Genomic DNA, 19,706 nt, shown 5'->3' with positions numbered 1-19,706 from the left:
AACTTTAGGGCAGTACCTCTGCCAGCGGGTAGGTGCACCTCGCGCTCCAATTTGATTTGTATAAAAATATTTAGTTCCATTTTATTTCTAGAACTAAGCCAAGCCAGTTAAATACTTGGTTTTGCGAGTTGGGTTTCTGGGGTTTGCCCCAGGGTCAAGGATGCACTCAAAGCACCCTCCACAGCCCAGAGCGCTGGGGCCCAATGTTATCCAATGGGGGAGGCCGCCTCCGGTTGGTGGCTGCTGACGAGCAGGCCAAGTTCAAGTTCATGCATTTATAAAGCGCACTACTCACCCAGAGGGTCTCAAGGCGCTGGAGGGAGGGGTTTATTGTTTATCGAATAGCCATGTTTTCAGTTCTTTTCTGAAGGAGATGTGATTCTGAGTAAGGCGGAGGTGGGTGGGGAGTGAGTTCCAGGTCTTGGCAGCCAGGAAGGAGAAGGATCTGCCACCCATGGTGGTTTTTCGGATGCGCGGGACTGCGACGAGGGCTTGATTGGATGATCTTAGTTGGCGGGTGGGATAGTAGAAGGACAGTCGGGTGTTGAGGCATTCGGGTCCTAGATTATAAAGGGCCTTGTGTGCGTGGGTAAGAAGGCGGAAAGTAATTCTTTTGTTGACGGGAAGCCAGTGGAGGTTTTTTAAGTGACCGGTGATGTGCTCTTGGCGCGGGATGTCTAATATGAGTCTCGCTGATGCGTTTTGGATGCGCTGGAGCTTTTTCTGCAATTTTGTTGTAATTCCGGCGTAGAGAGTGTTGCCATAGTCCAGTCGACTCGTGACCAGTGCATGGGTGACAGTCTTTCTTGTTTCGAGGGGGATCCAGCGGAAGATCTTTTTCAGAATGCGAAGGACGTTGAAGCAGGAGGACGATACGGCATTGACTTGTCTGGACATTGAGAGAGAGGAGTCTAGAATGAAGCCAAGGTTACGTGCATGGTCAGTGGGTGTGGGCGCTGATCCCAAAGCGGAAGGCCACCAAGAGTCGTCCCATGCTGAGGGGGAGGATCCAAGGATGAGCACCTCAGTTTTGTCTGAGTTGAGTTTTAGGCGGCTCTGTTTCATCCATTCGGCTACTTCTTTCATACCTTCGTGAAGGTTGTCCTTGGCGGTGTTGGGGTCTTTGGTGAGTGAAAGTATCAGCTGGGTGTCGTCGGCGTAGGAGATGATGTTGAGGTTGTGTCGTCGTGCGATGGGGGCGAGGGGACTCATGTAGACGTTGAAGAGGGTGGGACTGAGTGAGGAGCCTTGAGGTACGCCGCAGATGACTTCGGTGGGCTCTGAGTAGAAAGGGGGAAGTCGGACTCTGTGTTCTCCCGGCTAGGAACGAGATGATCCAGTCCAAGGCTTTTCCTTGTATGCCGATGTTGTTGAGGCGTTGTATGAGGGTGCTGTGACAGACAGTGTCGAAGGCGGCGGAGAGGTCGAGGAGAATGAGGGCCACTGTTTCACCGTTGTCCAGGAGTGCTCGGATGTCGTCGGTCGCCGCAATGAGGGCGGTCTCGGTGCTGTGTTTGGCTCGAAAGCCGTTCTGTGAGTGACAGTCCTTAAATGCTGATTTCTTGGCGGAACGAATCAGTTGGTGGTGTTTGCGGGTGGCTGTCTTGAGGGAGGTCATGTTGTCTGAGGTTGGTTCTTTTCTCCAATTCTTCTCCAGGGTGCGGCAAGTTTTCTTGGATTTTTTAAGGTCATCATTGAACTAGGGAGCCTTTTTGCTGGATGATTTCAACTGGTGTTTTTTCAGGGGTGCTAGTTCGTCCGCACTGTGTGTAATCCATTGCCTGAGGTTTGTGGCCGCTTGGTCTGGGTCCGTTGTTAGGGTGGGAGTGTTTTGGCTGAGGGATGCAAGGAGTTGGTCGGTGGTGATTTTGTTCCAATTTCTTCGGGGAATGGGTTGTGGACGGTTGTGGGTCAGGGTTGATGGCCACAAGGTTGATGGAGCAAAGCTCATGGACTTAAGCTCAGGGCAAACTGGGGAGGTTCGAGTTAGCACCAAAGGTACACCCACAGCAGCATGAGGGCAGCTGGGCGAGAATGGTGTTTTAGCGTCAGGTGTCCTGTGACTTTCAATGGGGATTCTCCGGTTTCAACAAAGACTGCAAGTTTGAGGATGAAGTTCTTCTAGAGGTAACCACTGGTTGGAGAGGTAAGTTAGGACACAGTCGGTTCGGACACCCAAGGCCATGGGGCTTCGGGTGCAGGGGTGTCTATGAGTCCGGTTTCTCTTACCAGCTCCGGTCGCAGTCGGGGGGGTCCTCCAGAAAGAGGCTGCAGGCTTCCCTGCCAGATTCGAGGCAGGTCAGAGATTATGAGATCTCGGGTCAGAATCGCCAGGGAGACCTCCTCGTGATGTTGGGCCACTCGAACTCAGGCCATGGGCGATGGGTGCAGAGTGGTGCAAACTCACGGATTTGGACGGAGCCAGAGTCTGTGGGTGAGCAAAATTGGTGTTCACGGGAGACAAATTATTTTCTTTGGAAGGCAGGTCAGGTTCTTGAGGCTGCTGGACACACTGGAGTTTCGCTTCTGCAGGTTCGAGGTGGGGACAGGCCAGTAGGGCTGAGGCAAAGTCAGTGGGCGGCGTACTCCTCTTAGCTTCGGCACAGCTGTTTGGTACTGCTTTTCTTCTTGGTCGTTGCTTGTCTGAGGCGGCAAGGTTCAGGAGTGCCCCCTAAATTATAGATTATGGGGCATTACAGGTTAGTAAAAAAGTTGGGACCAATGAGCCCCTTCCTTGAGGTGGGTCATGTCCTATTATGCCACCCTCCAGTGAGGGGGGGGGGGGGGGAGGCATATGCCGCACTCTGGTTGGCTGGGTCCCCCACAGCTGCAAGATGGCGGGACAGAGTTGTGCTCACCTTGCCTACTCCACCTGAGGGGTAGTGTTGGCAAAGGTGGGCACAACTCCCTTCCTCACTTGGTTTTCCGGCCGGTTCTCCCGCCCAAAGTGGGGGGTCAGAGCCGGAGGGGACCAGTTGCTGAGAGCAGCAAAAGGCCTGGAGAAGCTCACAAAGCCAGCAAGCCTTTGAAGTTTCCACTTCGTGGACCCTGCCCATCCTAGGAGGAGGCTTGGCATCTCGTCCCAGGAGGTGTATTGTTTCAAGCCCCCGAGAGCAGCAGGCTCTCGACGCAGGGGTGGTGGCAGCTGGGGAGTACCCACTCATCCTGGACACTAGTGATAGGTCATTATTCAGGGGGCATCTCTAAGATGCCCTCTGTGTGCATTTTTCATTATATCCCACACTGGCATCACTGTGGGTTTAATGTGCCGAGAAGATTGATGTCAGACTTCTCATTTTCAGTAAACCATTATGGAGCTGTGGAGTTCGTAATGACAAACTCCCAGCACCATATACTCTAAGTTCAAAAGAAAGTTTATTAAAGCAAATAAGATAAAAGTTGACAAAGTACAGCAATGAAAATATTATATAAAATCATACAGCAAAAACAATTGGTAATAAGAGTAAATGAATCCAAAAATGAATATGAATATAACCAGCGGAAATTACATGAGGTATGAAAGAAAAACAACAAGGAAAAGTAAATATACAATGTAGGTATAAAGCATGTAATATGAAAAGTATATGTAACAAGCTCAAGGAAGTCATGGAGGTTTAGTAACGTCTTGTTGCAACGGAGAAAGAGACAAAGAACGATTAGCACTTGCATCAAAGAACGTAGTGACAGGGCCCCACAGTTCTCTTCTTTTGGTGGCCAAACTCATCGGATATACAAACGTTGTGTCTAATCTGTGATTATAGCATACAGCATACCATCCACTCACTCCTCTATTTCTCACATTTTCATGGGCAGCGTCTCTCCTATCTGGGATCATTGCACCTTCAGAATACGTATTATTTATTTAGTACTAGCAGTGGCTTTCCAACAAATTACTAAATCTTGGAAGCACCATATACTCTTAATGGCATCACCGCATGCACCCAGCTAGAGGGGTGGCTGATCTATGCCAGGGCAGTGGTTTGTGGGCATGGCACACAGGGATGTGTGCCATGTTGATTCTTTGTTTTGTTCTGCACCAAGACACTCGGCCTGCAAAGGCAGTGTGTGTGAGTTTTAAGGTGCATGGCCTGTAAGGGGGGGCACAATAAGTGCTGCAGCTTTCAGGGGTCTTCCCTGGTCACAGTGCCCTGGGTACCTGTGGTACCATTTACCAGGGGCCGACATGTGGCCAGAGAGTGCCAATAGCTTAGCACATAGATGGTCAATCTGGTGGGTGCTGCGCCTAGCCACAAACTTGTCACAGCACAATGCATAGACTAATGAGCTCATAGATTGGTGGCTGCCAGAATTAGATCAATGTCTTTGGGAGGAAGACCGAAAGTAACTAGTTGCCGCTGCTCAATCTCCATGAAGGTGCAGATTGCGGAAGTGCGTATCCAGGACCCTGTCCTGTTGCTGAAAGAATAAATCCTCCCCAAGTGTCCGCTTTTATCAGAGGACAGATACTCCTGCCTTAAGGTTCTGTGTACCACAGCTTCCTGGTGCAAACCGGAGACACTAGGATGATTTGAGCACAATCAAACTTGATCTTCGTCGGAACTCGAGCCAGAAGGAGTTGAGGTGGGAAGGCCAAGAGGGGTCCAGAGCTTCACTCAGAACGGAATTAGTCAGAGTCATCTTGGGAATTTTACCTACAAAAACACTGACACTGCCTGCTCTCTGCTGTGCCAAAAAGATAAAGACCCTCCCACTGGTGGAACACACCATGCGCCAGGTTTAACTATCTTTCGTGATCCTCTATGCATCTCCAACTGAGTTAGTCCACCTTGGCATTTAGAGATTCCACCAGGTGGTTCATAACCAGAGAAATGCCCTGGCAGGTCGGCCACTTTCAGAGGCACAGACCAAAGACCCCCATTCCACCCTCCATGTTACAGCACCACATGCAGGTGGTGTGTACTAGCTGCCCTTTAATGATCGGTAGGAAGGCGTTGAACATCGGGCGCATCACTGGCAACTCCAACAAACTGATGTGGAGTCAGCTTTCCATCGGAGACCAGAGTCCTCCGATATCCAACTCTCCCAGATGGCCTCCCCAAACCAGTAGTGATGCATCTGTCACCATCAGCTCTGAGTGAGGCAAGGAAAGGATCTGTCACGGATCCAATCGTGATCTACCAGCACTTCCACAGATTTTTTTCAGTCTCCTCCAAAACCTGGCTTGAATTCAATAGGTTCCCCCGGTGCTGCATCTACTAGGACTCCATATCTCACTGTCCAGCTTGCATGTGCCACCTGGCATGGTGGACTAGTAGAACGTGCGTAGTCCCAGTAGCCTCAATGCTATCCTCAGTGGGAACCAGGACAGAGGCTGCTTGGGGGAAGGCACAACTGCATCCAATCCAGGATAGCTGATGAACAGGAGTGATTGTAAAGGAGTCAGGAAGGACTTCGGCACGTTGTTAGGAGGAATATGCTAGTTACCAGTATGCATCTGTTCTTGGCATGTAGGGCTGCTGACATTCATATCTTTAGCATAGATCGCCGCCTAGTGTTGGGTCCGGATGATTGCACTTTGTTGTCCTGGAAGAGTCTTCGAAGTATCACGAGATAGGTGGCTCCTCCCCTGGACTACAGTGCGCATGGGCATCGACTCCATCCTCAGATTGTTTTTCGCCATTGTGGCAGAGATGGAGTATAGGAAAGCAAGAGATGTCCATGCAAAGAGTGAATGCTGCAGCTGCGACGGGCACCGGGGAGGAGGGCGGGCGATATGAATGTCAGCAGCCCTACATTACAAGAACAGATGCATACTGGTAAGTAGCATATTCCGTTCGAGGCATGTGGGCTGCTGAATTCATATCTGTGCATAGAATACATAGCAGTATCTCCTCTAGCGGTGGCCACCTGTGCCAGCCGCAGCAGTTTGAAAGAGTTTTGATGACAGCCTGGCCTACAGCAGCTTGCTGCTTTGCTTGCACGTCTACACAGTAGTGTTTTGTGAAGGTGTGTATGGTGGTCCATGTGGCTGCCCTACATATGTCTTCAAGGGGAATATTCCCTAGGAAAGCCATGGATGCCCCCATTTTTCGCGCAGTGTGCTCCTGGGGGGACGGTTAAAGTGCGTTTTGCTTTTTGATAACAAATTTGAATGCATTTCACTATCCATCTGGCTATTCCTGAATTTGATATGGGATTCCCTTTATGTTGTGGTGAAAAAGCAACAAATAATTGCTTTGTTTTCCTAAATGATTTCGTTCTCTACATAATAAAGCAGAGCTCTCTTTACGTCCAGTGTGTGTAGGGCTCTTTCCGCTACTGACTGGATTTTGGAAGAACACTGGCAGTTCTATAGACTGATTGATATGGAAAGTTGAAATGACTTTTGGCATGAATTTAGTTTTTTTTTCTAAGAACTACCTTGTTAGCATGTATTTGCATGAATGGTTCTTGAATTGTTAATGCTTGTAGCTCACTAACTCGCCTGGTGAGGTAATGGCAATCAAGAATGCCACCTTCCATGTTAGAAATTGCAATTCGCACGAGTGTAAAGGTTCGAAAGGAGGGCCCATGAGTCTGGCAAGTACTATATTTAGGTTCCAGACTGGGGAAGGTGGGTGCCTTGGAGGAATTACCCTTTTAAGACCCTCCATAAAAGCCTTGATTACTGGGACTCCAAACAGTGAAAGGTGTTGCCTGTTTTGGAGGTATGCTGCTATAGCAGCGAGGTGTAGTCGTATAGAAGAGTATGGAATATGCTACTTACCAGTATGCATCTGTTCTTGGCATAGAGGGCTGCAGAGTGGTACATTTATGAATAGATCGCCATCTGGTGTTGGGCTCGGATGATTGCACTTGTTTTTCTTCTGGAGAAGTCTTTGTCGTCATAGGTGACTCCTCCTCTCGGTGTTAGTGCGCATGGGCATCGGCTCCATCCTTAGATTGTTTTGCCATAGTAGGGTTAGATGGAGTAGTGTAGTATAGTACATAAAGATATGCCCATGTAAATGTATCTAAATAAGATAATGTTGGGACAGACACAGGTTTCCGGGGAGGCAGGGAGGGCATGTACCACTCTGCAGCCCTCTATGCCAAGAACAGATGCATACTGGTAAGTAGCATATTCCGTTCGAGGCATATGGGCTGCAGATGGTACATTTATGAATAGATTGTACAGCAGTTACCTCCCTAGCGGTGGTCACCAGTGTCTGTCGCAACTGTTTGAAATAGAGTTTTTAATACAGCTTGGCCCACTCTGGCTTGTTGTGCAGCCTGTACATCAACACAGTAGTGCTTTGTGAATGTATGTGGTGTAGACCAAGTTGCTGCTCTACATATGTCATCTAGGGGAATGTTCCCTAAGAATGCCATAGATGCTCCTAGTTTTCTTGTAGAATGAGCTCTAGGAGGAACAGTTAATGTTCTCTTTGCTTTAATGTAACATATTTGTATACATCTTACAATCCATCTTGCGATGCCTGCTTTAGAGATAGGATTGCCCTTATGTGTTGGGGAAAATGCTACAAATAGTTTAGTTTTCCTGAAGTCTTGTGTTCTTTCTATGTTGTACAAAATGGCTCTTTTAACATCTAGTGTATGTAGAGCCCTTTCTGCTACCGTCTGTGGCTTTGGAAAGAAGACTGGTAATTCCACTGGCTGATTGATGTGGAATGCTGAAATTACTTTAGGCAAGAACTTTGGGTTTGTTCTAAGAACCACTTTATTCTGGTGTAACTGTAGGAATGGTTCTTGTATTGTCAATGCCTGTAATTCGCTTACTCTTCTGAGTGAGGTAATGGCTATAAGGAAGGCCACCTTCCATGTAAGGAATTGTATTTCGCACCTATGCATAGGTTCGAAGGGTGGCCCCATTAGTCTGGTGAGTACTACGTTGAGGTTCCAGACTGGGGAAGGTGGTAATCTTGGTGGAATGACTCTTTTAAGACCTTCCATGAATGCTTTTATCGCTGGTACTCTGAACAGTGATATGCGCTGCCTGTTTTGTAGGTATGCTGCTATAGCTACTAGATGTACCCTGATAGATGTATACGCTAGATTACATTGCTGTAAGTGTAATAAGTAGCAAATAATCTCCCTTGTTGATACGTCTAGAGGGTTGATATTGTTATTAGTACAGTGTATAGCAAACCTCTTCCACTTAGCTGCATAGCATGCTCTGGTGGTTGGACGTCTCGCTTGTTTAATTATCTCCCTGCAATTTGGGGGGAGATCTAAGTACCCAAATTCTAGGATTTCAGGAGCCAGATCGCTAAGTTCAATTGAGTTGGATCTGGGTGCATTATTTCTCCATGGTTCTGTGTAAGGTGCATGGGTAGAATTCGTAGCTTTTGATGTGGCACTTGTGAGAGTTGCAAGAGCGTGGTGAACCACGGCTGTCTTGCCCACGTGGGTGCTACTAGTATCATGGTCATTGAATGTTGTTGCAGTTTCCTGACCACTAATGGGATTAGTGGGAGAGGGGGAAAAGCGTATGCAAATTTGTTGGACCAATTTATCCATAACGCATTGCCCTGCGACAGGTGATGTGGGTACCTGGACGCGAAGCTTTGGCATTTTGCGTTCTGATGAGTGGCAAATAGGTCTATCTCTGGTTGTCCCCATCTTTGGAAGAATGGCTGCAGTATTTGTTGGTGCAGTTCCCATTCGTGTATTTGTTCCGACTGTCTGCTTAAGATGTCTGCTATCTGGTTTTGGACTCCTGGTAGGTGTTCGGCTAACAGATAGATGTTTTGAGGAATGGCCCATCTCCAAATTTCCTGTGCTAGTCTGGATAATTGGAGAGAGTGCGTCCCCCCCTGTTTTTGAATATAATACATTGCTGTCATGTTGTCTGTTCTGATCAGGACTGCTTTGTGGATAACATGTATCTGGAAGGCTTTCAATGCTAGAAACACTGCCAGTAGTTCTAGATAGTTGATGTGCAGTGTTCTTTCCTGCACACTCCACCTTCCTTGTACTGTGTACTTGTCCATATGTGCTCCCCATCCGGTGAGCGATGCGTCTGCTGTTATTGTCACCTGTGGAATTGGCTCTAGGAACGACCGCCCCTTGGTAATGTTTGTTCTGTTCCACCACTTCAGAGAGCGGTGTGTGCGGTCGTCTACCAACACCAGATCCGTAATCTGCCCTTGAGCCTGATTCCACTGTGTCGCTAAGCATTCTTGTAGCGGACGCATTTGTAGTTTTGCATATGGTATTAGCAGTATGCAGGATGACATCATGCCTAATAGCTGCATGAACACTCTTGCTGTTAGTGAGTGTTGTGGCTGAAATCTCTGAGTGATTGTAAGCATTGCTTGGACCCTGACTGGGTTGGGGTACACTTTGGCTTTTTCTGTGTCTATAGTAGCCCCCAGATATTGTTGAACCTTGTTTGGTTGTAGGTGTGACTTTGTGTAGTTCACCGTGAACCCTAGCTGGTGTAGTAGCTGAATTGTCTTTTGTGTGTCTTGCAGACACTCCTCTTGCGACCTGGCTTTTATTAGCCAGTCGTCCAAGTATGGGAAGACATGGATTTGTTGTCTTCTTAGGTGAGCTGCTACCACTGCCAGGCATTTTGTGAACACCCTTGGTGCCGTCGTGACACCAAATGGAAGGACTTTGAACTGATAATGTTGTCCTTCTACCACAAACCTGAGGTATTTCCTGTGGGCTTTGTGAATAGGGATATGAAAGTAAGCGTCTTTTAGATCCAGTGTAGAAAGAAAGTCCCCTTTCTTCAGTAAAGGAAGTACTTGTTGGAGCGTGACCATGTGGAAATGTTCCGAATTTATGTATGCGTTGAGAGGTCTTAGGTCCAGTATTGGCCTTAGAGACCCGTCCTTTTTGGGAATTAGGAAGTATAGGGAGTATACTCCTGTTCCCTGTTGGTGCTGTGGAACCTTCTCTATGGCATGCTTTTCTAGCAGTGATATTACTTCTTGTTTTAATAGTGTCAGGTGATCTTGTTTCATTGGACGCTGTTTGGGGGGGATGTTTGGTGGGGTAGCTGTGAGTTCTAGGCAATAACCATGTTGGATAATTTGTCTTACCCACTTGTCTGATGTGATGTTTTCCCAGACAGGTAGGAACTGTGATAGGCGTCCCCCTACCGGTGTTATATGGTCTGGGGGAAGCTCTATGAAGTCACTGTTTTGGGGTTGGAGAGTTGCGGTTGTTGTTGTTTCCGCGACCTCTACCCTTGTTGTTGTTACCCCTGTATCCACCTCTAGAATTACCTCTGAGTGATGTAGGTGTAAAAGAGGTTTGCTGTTGGTTTGTACCTGTACTTTTGGATCCTCCTCTATAGGTGGATCTACGAAAGGAACCACTTTGTGTCGGCTGTTGCAATGCTCCCATTGATTTAGCCGTTTCTGTATCCTTCATCTTTTCTAGGGCCTCATCTGTCCCTGTGCCAAAAAGTGTTTTCCCATCAAAAGGTTGGTTCAGTAACGATGTTTGTACCTCTTGTTTGAACCCTGACACTCTGAGCCATGCATGTCTCCTTAACATGATGCTTGTGTTTGTCGACCTTGCCGCAGTTTCTGCCGCGTCTAGGGCGCACTTTATTGAAGTGTTAGTAATTAACTTCCCTTCTTGTATAAGTTGATCTGCTGTCTTTTGATGTTCTTTAGGGAGATGTTTGATGAGTTTTTCTAACTCATCATAATGCGCTCTGTCATACCTTGCAAGTAGTGCTTGCGTATTAGCTATGCGCCAACTGTTTGCCGCTTGAGATGCTACTCTCTTGCCAGAGGCATCTATTAGTTTAGACTCTTTGTCAGGAGGTGGAGCTTCTCCTGTAGATAAAGAGTTTGCTCTCTTGCGAGCGTTTGTGACCACTAGTGAGTCTAGAGGAATTTGCCCCTTAATGTATATTGGGTCTTTTGGAGCTGCCCTATATTTTTTATCAATTCTTGGGTTCAATACCCTAGCCCTCACTGGGTCTTTGAATATCTCTGATGTATGACTGAGAAGGCCCTTAAGCATTGGTAGTGTTCCTGATGTTCTTTGTGCAGTAGGTAGTGTTTCTAATAAGAAGTCCTGTACTTGAGGTTCTGTATGTAGGTCTACCTTATGAAATGTTGCTGCTCTAGTAATGAGTTGTGCAAACCCAGTATTGTCATCAGGAGGTGAAGGTTTTGAGGGATATGACTCAAGGTCGGTATCATTACCTGATCCCCACATTATACTCTTCCCATGGGTCTGCCTCCTCTGGGATTGTGTCCTCATCATCCCCAGGGTGTCCCCCCTCCCCTGTGTCACTCTCTCCATCTGTTGTAGGTGTAGATGGGCGTGTGGGAGGAATATCTGGCCTATTGTGAGGAAGAGGCGAAGATGGTGTGTGAGGTTTGGGAGAAGGGGGAGGAGTTGTATTCGTCCCCATTGTTCTCTTCTTTGGATGAGTCTTGTCGTCCAAATGTTCATGTTTCCTCTTTTTAGGTAGTTCTGTGGCTACCTTGCCAGTCTTTGGGTCAATAAACAAAGTCTTTTGTTTAGGATCCGTTCCGTGTTCCTGTGTCGGTACCGCAGTTTTCGGTTCCGAAAGGTGTTTTTTCTTTGAAATGTCCATTTGTATTTTCGGTGCCGAAGTTTTGTTCGGATCCGACTTCTTCGGTATCGAAGATGTCCCCGGTGTCGAGGGTGTTTTCGGCGCCGAAGCGTGCTTCGGTGTCGACATGGACTGCTTCGACTTCGAGCTTTCCTTGACCTGGTGCTTCGGTGTCGATGTGGTCGGTTTATCGGAACTGGAACCACTATGATGGGGGACCGAGTGTTTCGGTTTCTGTTTCGTTGCCGGGCTCGAAGGCGGGGCGTTGGAAACTTTTTTCGGTTGTCTGACCGGGCTCGAGGGCGGGGTCGACACCGTGCGGGGTCTGTTTTTCGGTAAAGGGACGTCGTCACTCACGGTTTGTTGGACGTCGATTTCCTCGACGTCGGACTCGTCCGCTTCTGACCCCGCCTCGTCGGCCTCTTCTTCCTCCTCTTCTGGGTGCTGGTCCTCGAACAGCTCCGGGATTGCTTGTGACTGCATTCTCGATACCTCGGGTCTTCGGGCTCGACGGTTTCTAATCGTCGATTTTGACGAGAACGCTGCACAGGCCTCACAGTCCCTGGATTCGTGTTCAGGGGACAAGCAGAGGTTGCACACCTCGTGTAGGTCCTTGTGTGGGAACTTAGCACCACACGTTGGACATTTTTTGAATGGAGTCCTTTCCATGGACCCCGGGCTGGACTACGTCGAGTTTCTCGTAGTCGTCGTCCTTCGAACCGCGTCGGTATGGAGTGAAGTCGCGTTCGATAACGATACCGTCGATTTGGAAAGGAATACGCGCCGGTTATAACCTTCTTTGTTGAAGTCGGTCCGGAGCGCTTCGATCCTCATCCGAACCCGATGGCGGAAAAAAACAATCTAAGGATGGAGCCGATGCCCATGCGCACTAACACCGAGAGGAGGAGTCACCTATGACGACAAAGACTTCTCCAGAAGAAAAACAAAGTGCAATCATCCGAGCCCAACACCAGATGGCGATCTATTCATAAATGTACCATCTGCAGCCCATATGCCTCGAACGCTAAGTTACATCTTTGAAGATGCAGCAGGTAACATATGATGTTTTGTATGGAAGCATCTAATGGGTTGATTTCGTTATTGTTACAGTAAATAACAAATCTTTTCCATTTAGCTGCATAGCACGCTCGTGTGGTTGGTCGTCTTGCTTCCTTATGATGTTCATGCAGTCTGGAGGCAAGTTAAGGTATCCGAACTCTAAGATTTCAGGAGCCAGATCGCTAGGTTCATCTGATTGGGATCTGGGTGTCTGATTTCTCCATGGTTCTGAGTTAGAAGATGGGGTGCGAGGTGCAGCCTTTGATGAGGAACTACTGAAAGTTCTAGGAACGTCGTGTACCATGGCTGTCTCGCCCATGTGGGAGCAACTAGGATTAGCGTGAGTGAGTGTTGCCGCAGTTTGCGTGCCACCAGCGGGATCGGTGGTGCTGGGGGAAAAGCGTACACAAATCTGCCTGACCAGTTCATCCATATCACATTGCCCTGTGACAGCAGATGTGGGGATCTGGCGGCAGAGAACTGGCATTTTGAGTTTTGGTTTGTGTCAAACAGGTCTGTTTCTGGGTGCCCCCACTGTTCGAAGAATGGCTGGAGAACTTGGGGGTGAATCTCCCATTCGTGAAGTTGTTGGCTGTGTCTGCTGAGCAGATCTGCTATTTGATTGTCTTTCCCTGGGAGGTGTTCTGCCAGGAGAAATAGGTCTTTTGGAATGGTCAGCTTCCATATGCTCTGTGCTGAGTGGGACAGCTGTGGAGAGTGTGTTCCTCCCTGTTTCTGGATATAGTACATGGCTGTCATGTTGTCCGTCCGGATCAACACATTCTTGCTATACAGGTATTTTTGGAACGCTTTTAGAGCTAGGAATATTGCCAGCAACTCTAGTTGGTTGATATGCAGTTTTTTTCTGTTTGGTTGTCCAGAGCCCTTGTACTGTGTAGTGAAGGAGGTGGGCTCTCCAACCTGTCAGTGATGCGTCCGCTGTTAGTACTAGTTGTACTAGTTGTGGAACCTTCTCTTGGAACAGTCGCCCTTTGGAAAGGTTTTGTGGGTTCCACCACTGCAGAGAGTTGTAAGCGCGACTGTCTACCAACACTAGGTCTTTTAGTTGTCCTTGAGCCTGGTTCCATTGCCATGCCAGGCATTCTTGCAATGGACGCATTTGGAGTCGGGCATGGGGGACAAGGAATATGCAGGAGGCCATCATGCCTATGAGCTGCATAAAGACTCGAGCTGGCAGAGAGTGTTGTGGCAGAAATTTGCGAGTGAGCATCTGCATGCTGGCTATCCTTGCTGAGTTTGGATATGCCTTTGCCACTGAGGTATTTATAGTAGCTCCCAGATATTGTGTGTGGGACAGTTGTAGATGCGATTTTGGGTAGTTTATCGAAAAGCCTAGGCTGTGTAGCAGCTGAAGTGTTTGAGACGTGTCTCTTGCACACTGTTCGTACGATTTTGCTTGTATTAGCCAATTGTCTAGGTACGGGAACACGTGTTGCCTCCTGAGATGTGCAGCTTCTGTCGCTAAGCATTTTGTAAACACTCTTGGAGCCGTGGTTACCCCAAAGGGGAGAACCTTGAATTGGTAGTGTTGACCTTCTATTGTGAACCTGAGGTATTTCCTGTGAGCTGGATGGATGAGTATGTGAAAATATGCATCCTTGAGGTCCAACGTTGCTAGGAAATCTCCTTGTTGTAGCAACGGGATCACTTGCTGTAGTGTGATCATATGGAAGTGCTCCGACAGTATGTATTGATTTAGGGGTCTGAGGTCCAATATTGGTCTGAGTGAACCGTCCTTCTTGGGAATAAGGGAGTATAGGGAGTATACTCGTGTCCCTTGGTGTTGGAAAGGGACTGGCTCTACGGCCCCCTTTTCCAGCATGCATCTCACCTCTTGTAGCAGGGTGATGTGTTCCTTGAACATAGGATGATGCCAGGGTGGTATGTTTGGTGGGGTAGAGGTGAGTTCTAGGCAATAGCCATACTGGATAATTTGTCTCACCCACCAGTCTGTGGTAATTGAGTTCCAGACAGGTAGGAACTGTTGGATTCTGCTTCCGACTGGTGTTAAGAGGGTCTAGAGGTAGTGTGATGAAGTCACTGTTTTGTGGCAGTGGAGGCTCTGGTGTTATTGCCTCCACGTCCTCGTCCCTTATTATTGTTGCCCCTATAACCACCTCTGTTGGAGTTCTTGTTAAAGGAACCTTGTGTGTTGCTTTTGTATGTAGACAAGGTTTGTAAAGTATTGCCTCGTGTAGCTGCTCTGTATGAGGAGCGTCGAAAGGAACCTGTGTTGTTGAAACTGCAATGCACCCATTGATTTTGCGGTTTCTGTATCCTTCATTTTGTCTAAAATGGTGTAGACAGCAGGCCCGAAAAGGAAGTCTTGATTGACTGGTTGGTTAAGAATGGTGGATTGCACCTCGTTCTTAAAGCCAGAAATGCGTAGCCATGCATGTCTTCGTAATAAGACGATAGGGTTAATGGACCTGGCTGCAGTGTCTGCTGCGTCAAGTGCGCTTTTAATGGAGGCGTTTGTAATAAATTCCCCCTCCTGTATGAGGTCAGTAGCTTGTGCCTTGAAAGGCTCAGGCAGGTGTTGCATCAAACTTTCAAGCTGGTCGTAGTGTGCTCTGTCGTAACGAGCTAGTAGAGCTTGTGTATTTGCAATTCTCCATGAATTGGAGGCCTGGGATGCTACTCTTTTACCCGAGGCCTCTAGTATTTTGGACTCCTTATCAGGAGGTGGAGCTTCTCCTGTTGTCTGCGAGTTGGCCTGTTTGCGTGCGTTGGCCACCACCAGTGAATCTAATGGCAACTGACCTCTGATATAAGTAGGGTCTGTAGGGGCCGCTCTATATTTCTTGTCAATCCTGGAATTGATTACACGTGCTCTGGCTGTATCGTTAAATATATCTGGCGCGTGTTTTAGGATCCCTTTCAACATAGGGAGTGTTCTGACATTTCTCAGTAGTAGGGAATGTGTCAAATAAAAAGTCCTCTTCTATAGGTTCATTGTGCAGGTCTACATTGTGGTACTGCGCTGCCCTATCCTTTAGCTGGTTGAAGACAATGGTGTCGTCGGTAGGTGACGGCCTTGTTGGGTAAGAGGCGGTGTCAGGGATGGGATGCGTGTCATATGGATCAGTGGGCTCTACCCATGGTTCAGTTTGAGGGTTAGGATCCTCAGGATAGCCAATATGATATTGGGGATCTTCCCCTGTGTCGCCCTCATTTTCCGCAGAGTGAGTAGGAGAGTAAGGAGCAAAAGGCATAGTAGGCATAGTTGGATAGAAAGGAATGAAGGGTCTAGAGGGAGAAGTCCCAAAGTCCTTTTTCTTCAGAGGAATGGGGGAATGAGGCTCAGTGTCCAATGGCCTCTTTTTCCTGCGTAAAATAGTGACTTTCAGTCTCAGGGTTGATGTATATTTTTGCCTGATCCTCTGATGGCGCTGGGTGGACTGTCCGTGGCTTTGACTTTTTTGGCTCAGTCTGTTTTGGATCTCCCGTTGCCTTCGGGTCGACAACCTTTTTTGGTTCCACGACTTTCGGTGCCTTATTGCTCTTCTTCGCTCGGGCTGTTTGTACGGCTCGACGATTAATTGCGGATCGACCGGATCTTTAGGTTCGATGCGCTTTCTGTGCTCGACAGGTTTTTTAGGTTGACTGTCTTTTGTCGAGTCGACGATTTTTCTCGGATCGACTGGTTTTTTAGGAGCACTTGTTTTCGGGTCGGTGCCTTTGTATGGCTCGATAACCTTTTTTGGCTGGGCCACAGGCTTCGGTACAACGCCCTCTGTGTCGGCGACTACCTTCAACTTTCGGCGCAGAGGCCTTCTTTGATTCGACGGCCTGCTTCGGGTCGGTGCCCTTCTTTGGCTCGACGGCCTTCTTAGGTTCTACGCTTTTTGGCACGATGGCCTTCTTCGGGTCGACGCCCTTAGGCTGTACGGCCTTCGGCTCGACGCCCTTCAGGTCGACTACCTTTTTGGGTTGTAGAACCTTCTTTGGGGTAACGTTACTTGGACCTGGGGTGTCTGAAGGCTTGGTCTTTTTTTTTCGAAGCCGAGCCGGACGGCGGGGCTGCCGAATGATGTTTCGGATCTTGGATAAGGCCTTTAGGCAATGCCTCGATCGGATCCTTCGGTAATGGGCTAATTGGTGTCGGAGGCAATGTACTCACGGTTTGTCCTGGTGGGATTTCGTCATCGGAGTCCGAGTGGTCCTCGACGGTGACGATCTCTAGATCCGAATCTTCTCCTTCTGGAAGTTCCTGTTCATCCTCCAAGATGTTGTCTGGTTCCGGTGCCTGTCGCTGCATCTCTTGCCTAGCGGCCTGTCGAATCCGGATCGTTTACTTCGAACGGAATTGGGCGCAGGCTGGGCAGGTTTCTTCCTTGTGGTCTGGTGATAGGCATTTGTTGCATACTGTGTGTGTCAGTATGCGGGAACTTGGAGTGGCATTGTGAGCACCTTTTGAACGGGCTCCTTTCCATCGACAGCAGGCCCACGTGGCGTCGAAAAGGCCCAGCGGCCCGCGTCGACGGCCGAGTCAAGATGGAAGGCTTGATAGAGTCAAGAAGTACCGGGCGAGAACAATACCGTCGAAGTCGAAGGCCTTTTGGCCTCTAGAAAAGTGTTTCGATTCCGAAGTTGGAGTATAGGAATAACATCTGAACCCAATGGCGGAAAAAAACAATCTGAGGATGGAGAAGATGCCCATGCACACTGTAGTCCAGGGGAGGAGTCACCTATCTCGTGATACTTCGAAGACTCTTCCAGGACAACAAGTTGCAATCATCCGGACCCAACACTAGGCGGCGATCTGTGCACAGATATGAATTCTGCAGCCCACATGCCTCGAATATGATGTTAGGATGTTTGCTGCTGACTGTAGATAGTGCACAACCGCCTGTGGTGGAGACCTCCTTCAACAGCCAGTCGTTTACGGCAGGGGAAGACTGGCACACCAGACCTCCGAAGGTGCACTGCAAGCACCGCCATCACTTCTATTAACACTCGAGGGGCTCGGATAAGGCCAAAAAGGAGTACAACAAACTGAAAAGGCTCCTGTACCACTGTGCACCGCAGATCAAGCCTGTGGGGCTGCAGGACGGGAATATGGAAATAAGCACCCTGCAAGTCCAATGCTACCAACCAGTCCTCAGAATCCACGGTAGACAAAACCCGGGCCGTAGTGAGCATCTTAAATTTGTCCTAGATGGCGAAGATCTACGACATGATGAAGACCTCGGTTCCTCCTTTCACACAAGGAAGCAGCAGAAAAAACACTTAGTTGCTGTTTCCGAAACCGAAATCCTCCGAATGGCTCCTTTGCCAATAAGGGTGTGCACTTTCTGCAGCAAAAGGGACATGTGATCCTCTGTCCGCTGCTCTGATGGAGGTGGAAGGTGCGGCGGAGCAGAAAGGAAGCGGCAAAGCCCCATTGAAAAAATTGGTGGCCCCATGAGTCCGAAGTGATTTGGTGCAACCCTTAGAGGAAATGTGAGGTCCTGCCTCCTACAAGGCCTGGTTTTATGATTGTTGTGGTTGCTGAAGGGTCGGGGGAGTGAGCTGCTCACTGTCCCTCTTGCCCCAAGTGTTGTCTATGGAAGTCACAGCCTCACTCAGGTCTCCAGTCGGCTTTGTTCGTCAACTTTTTACTGAATATCATCTTCAGAGCATGTGCTGGCAGAGGGGCTAGCGCTCAAATGGGAGTAAAGCAGAGAAGTGGAGCGATGCCTCTTATGAGGTTTCCTATGACGCTTCCTCAAGGACTATTCCTTGCTCCTTGGGAGAGTGTGGCATCGAAGATTTGCTGGTCGAAAATGAGCTAGAGCGGTACTTAGATCTCAGTCGGGAGATCATCTTGCACCAGGAAGAGCTTCACTTCACGTCTGTGCCAGGGCGGTGCTTTCTATGGCTCGAAGTTGTAATATCTGGGGTGAATCTCAAAGTTAAATGTGTCTGGTCCCTGAAGGCGGCTCATGAGGTGAGGAATATGTGCGCATGGAGGGCTATCCCTTGACCACAGAGCCACTGCTCCTGCAAACCGCTGCTCTGATGGCAAAGCTGCAACCAAGTCACTCAGATTGAAGAATAAAACCCTCCTTCCCCCAAGTTCAATGAGCTTCAAGGTACACTCCCATCTGACACTAGACCACAAGACATTTTGATCCCCCACAGAGCATATCTGAAGTCACTCGAACATATGCCAGATGACAAACCATTTGATTGTACGATCTAACAATTTAAATAGAGCTCAATATCGAAGCAGATCAGAACCACGAATGGTTCGGGTATCGGTGTGTGGGAACCTAGAGATCCAAGCAGAAGCAACGAGTCTCTATACCATCCTGAAGGGCAGTCCATGTGCTAAAAGATCAGAGGAGGGGTCCCTTACCTCGAGTACTGTCTTCAACGAGGGCACCAACCACCCAGGGGTCATCCCCTTATGCAGTGCATGTAAACCCAAACACTGACTGTGCATCGCATACCTCAGGTATTGCCTGCTGGGCGGGCATTTGCACAGCTCCTCCATGTGGTGAAGACACACGAGCCCCTCAGAGCAGTCATAGCAGGCCAAGGCAGAGAGAAAGCAGGTGGTCTTGCAGTGATCGCACTGTCGCTCATCGTCAGGAAGCAGCTCAAAGGCCTCACGCTCCGCTTCAGTCACCCCTTTGTCCAGCAGGGCCTTACGTAGACGCCGCTCTTCCTGCACCATGATGAACATCTCCTTGTGCACTGCTGCAGCAAGGTTCAAGTCCAGCTTGTCAGGACATGCCGCCATCTTGCACACTAGCTCCTCATGGGAGAAAACACAGTATCGGCGAAGCCGTCTGTAGTGTTCAATGCAGCGACGCCCGGCCGGCAGCTATGGGAGGAAAAAAAAGATAGAATTAAAAATGAACAAGGGCTCGGACTCCATTTCGTAGTATAGCACCAAAGATAGTTTATTGAGTCTTGCTATTTTGATTGACAAATCGAAAGCAAGATTTTCATTTATACACCCGTTTTATAACTCTTGATGCAGCTTTTGACCAAGTAAACAAAGAGTTACTCTGCTCTAAATAAGAGGTAAGGAATATTCTGCAATATTAACTTTGGTCAGTACAACCTGGGCAAGGGTAAAAATAGGAGCAAATGATTACTTGTCAGGTAAGATCTAAACCAA

General features: G+C 48.4%; 1 protein-coding gene across 4 annotated transcripts in view; it reads right to left on the bottom strand.

Annotated features, from left to right (window-relative positions):
- The window catches only part of KDM5C (lysine demethylase 5C), a 392,248-nt gene that overhangs the window by 229,877 nt on the left and 142,665 nt on the right, over window positions 1–19,706 (bottom strand). For all 4 annotated transcript variants that reach the window (XM_078664512.1, XM_078664511.1, XM_078664513.1 and 1 more), the window contains one exon: window positions 19,030–19,406. In XM_078664512.1, the coding sequence (XP_078520638.1) occupies window positions 19,030–19,406 (377 nt within the window). The remainder of the gene's footprint in view (window positions 1–19,029; window positions 19,407–19,706) is intronic.

This window comes from Lissotriton helveticus, chromosome 10 (genome assembly GCF_964261635.1).
Source record: "Lissotriton helveticus chromosome 10, aLisHel1.1, whole genome shotgun sequence".
In the NCBI taxonomy this organism is placed as follows: domain Eukaryota; kingdom Metazoa; phylum Chordata; class Amphibia; order Caudata; family Salamandridae; genus Lissotriton; species Lissotriton helveticus.
Note: the sequence above shows the minus strand (reverse complement) of the source record. Positions and strands in the feature narration are given on the sequence as shown.